The 3233-nt window shown below is 38.6% G+C and overlaps 1 protein-coding gene across 1 annotated transcript in view; it reads right to left on the bottom strand.

The window, feature by feature from the left end:
- Positions 1-2935, bottom strand: part of LOC102813160 (testican-3-like) — a 766084-nt gene extending 763149 nt beyond the window's left edge. Inside the window, exon 1 of the mRNA XM_006864537.1 lies at positions 2747-2935. Coding sequence (XP_006864599.1) covers positions 2747-2935 — 189 coding nt within the window. The remainder of the gene's footprint in view (positions 1-2746) is intronic.
- Positions 2936-3233: the final 298 nt, after the last annotated feature.

Raw genomic sequence — 3233 nt, 5'->3', positions numbered from 1 at the left:
TATTTTTAAATACTATTCAAAATATTTTTCAAATACTATTCCAAAGAATATACAGTTCAAAATTTGAGTTACCTATAAAATGATTTAGATTATGTAAGTTTGTCACTTAAAAAGAAAAGTAATATTTAACTTCATTATCAATTATTCTTAGACACCCCAAAGGTTTTTTTCTAAATGAAATAAAATTATTTTTATGGAAACAAGGCACCTTCAGTTAAATTGTTGCCAAATTAAGAAATCTACTTTTCCTTGTTTCTTTGCCTTAGTATAAACTGAATATGTAAATAAATGATTTGGTATCAATACTGATACAGGGTCGCTATGGGTCGGAACAAACTCGATGGCACATAACAACAACAACAACAACTGATGCATAACACTGGAAGGCAGGTTCATATTTTTAGCTCAAGGTATACCTCTTAACAATGTGCTTCTAAAGAAAATGAAGTCGAAATTAACATTTTGAAAGATCAATAGAAAATTTAAACTACTGATTCCCAAAAGGGGTAGAAAATAAAAAGGTAGATAAGTCATTAAATGGATGGTCTAAATAAGGATTTTATGTTAAGCTTTGATCAGCCACACTCTCAGCAAACATTTAATCATTTTAATATTAGGCAACAGGTGGTTAAATGAGGAGAAAATGGTTGCAATTATCTCTGTACCCTCTAAAAGTCATCTATGCAAAAATGAACTTGCTTCACTAAAATAGTTATGTTAAAACCTGATTTATTTTTCCACATAAATCATTAAAATATTTTAATGCATTGTTTCTATTAAGAAATCTTTTATTTAAAAAAAAAGTTTAATATAATTTGGTCACATAAGAATAATGGAAAATATTAATTCAACAAAGTATTCTACACTGTAGTCTCTATAGAAACTGGTGGCACGGATTCTAGAATGTTTAATGTTTATGGTAGCCAACTCAGCTTGTTTCAGTGTGGACTTAGTGTCCTTTTCATAGACCTTAAACCCATCAGACATGGATGAAGGCAATGTTTACAGGGAAAGGAAAGAACACAGAATTCGCTAAGATATATATTACAATAAAACCTAAGCATTCTTAATAATAATACTTGCACTAAGACTGATAATATTTAGGTATTCATGTCTCCAAATAAGTTTTAGATAACAAAACCTGAACCTGAGCTTTATTAAAAAAAGCAAAAAAAATTAAAGTAGTTATAAATACTTAAATGCCATAATGTGAAGCACTGCTCAAATATTGAGGGGAAAAAAAAAAAAAAAAAAACTCCATTTATCCAAAAGAGGGTATGATAAAAATAATGTTTTTTCCAGGTTTAGAAATATCTCAACTGGTTGTTTGCCTTTTTATTGTATTGAATAATAGTAAAAACCTACATAAAACTAATATGCAAGGAGTTTGTTATAAGAACATTCATTTAGCTATGAAGTAATAGTTAAGCTTTGCTCCTAAAGCATATAAGACAAAGCTTTCCATTAGATATTATCATTATCATTTTTCATTGTAGGTATTCGCCTAGTATCAACAATCTACAACAAATTTTAAAGTACAAAATAGAGTTTATTTGCAGGGATCCCTTAGTCAGAATAATCTATGCCTAAGGCTTGGTTTATCAGTAACTTTATGTAAGGGATGATAGGAGAAGAGCCAGGAGGAAAACTAGCCTAAGCTTCTATTTTTCAAATTGTGGCAGAATATGACAGAAAGTGAGGTGGTGAAAGAAGTTAACTCATCTCCACGCAGTACTAGAAATTCTCTTAAATGTCAGAGTAAGGGTTAGCAGTGTGTCTGTGAATCACTGGCTCCCTTTCAGGTCTTTTAGCTTAGTAAAAGGATGCCTGGGGGCGATCAGTAGCAGTCAGAGCAGACCCCTTACTGGGACAACCATGTAGACTGTGAAGGGATGGACCAAGCTCTTTAAACGAACAGTTCTCCTAGGCTCTATTCAGATCCGTTGGGAAAAATGACTATCACGTCAAGAACTCAGGCAGGCTCCAAAGCAAACAATCTAGTCTCCTGTCTTTAACCCTTTAGGAAACTCCCTGGGTAGCTTTCAAATAAATCCTTTTCCTCCTTGCCCCCTGCAAGATGTCTGCAATTTTCAAGGCATGGATTTATTTTAGAATAAAACATAATCGAGTACATTGCAAATATATTCTGGATTAAATTTAATACCGAAACACACATTTTATTAGCAATTTTATGTAATAAGGTGTAGTTCAACTTCTGCCTACTGGTGCCACCAAACAACCTCCAATACTGGCAGAGAGGGCATTTATAAATCTTACATCTTCCTACCTCCTCCCTCAAATTCCTTAATGGACCATTAGTAACGGGATCGATCCTCGTTACTTTAGCAGCAGTACATCGCTAAAGCGCATCTACTGTGTTTACTAGTGACAGAAAAAAACATTCAAAAAGTTGAGAAGGTAGAGCCGGCGATTTACAAGCCTTTGGGAAGCAGGAGTGGGAGGTACAGCTGGAGCGTGTGAAAAGAACGAGAAGAGAGAGGACGTTGTGAGACCCGAACTCTTGAACATCCAACAAGCAAGCCTTGCACCAGCTGGGATAGGGTGTCGGAACTGAGAACTTCTCTAGTAGGAGGCGAGCCACTCCTCAGTCAACCAACACCTTTCTACTGGAAAAACTGAGCCACGCTCTGCTGTCCACCGACCATCCATCCAACTCCCCCGGTCCCCGCCACAGAACAGCGCGAGCCCTCGCGCGTGCCCGGGGACGGGGCTACACAGCACTTACGTCTCGGAATTTGTTCCACTGTCCGACTTCCTTGTCATACTGAGAGATCGTGGTTAGCCATTGTTTGTCATCCAGAAAATTGCCGCCGTCCGACCGCCCCCCGGCCGCAGTCACCGCCGCGGCAACTGCGAGAGCCTGACTGCACCAAGCCGCTGCACACACACACAATACAGCTGACACCTTGAGCATCTGGAGAAGGAAACACAATCAGAAGGGTGGAATGTGTCAAACAAGAGGTACGAAGACTCGAGAGACCCTGGAAAACATGCATCAGCAACTACCATGGTAAAGGCTGGATGAAGCGTGCAAGAATGGTGAAGCAGCCTCTCCACAGGCTTTACCTCCAAACCTGTGCACTGACACACTAGCAGACCCCGGGAAGGGAGGTGGGTATAAGGAAGGATCCCCACCCGCAGAACCCCACACGGTCGAAAAGCCTCCAGGCACATCACCTTGTTATGAGCCCGCACTGTGCTCTCGCAGCTTC

Source organism: Chrysochloris asiatica, unplaced genomic scaffold (assembly GCF_000296735.1).
Source record: "Chrysochloris asiatica unplaced genomic scaffold, ChrAsi1.0 scaffold00066, whole genome shotgun sequence".
NCBI classification, from domain to species: Eukaryota; Metazoa; Chordata; class Mammalia; order Afrosoricida; family Chrysochloridae; genus Chrysochloris; species Chrysochloris asiatica.
The sequence above is the reverse complement of the archived record's forward strand: the minus strand, read 5'-3'. Positions and strand labels throughout refer to the sequence as shown.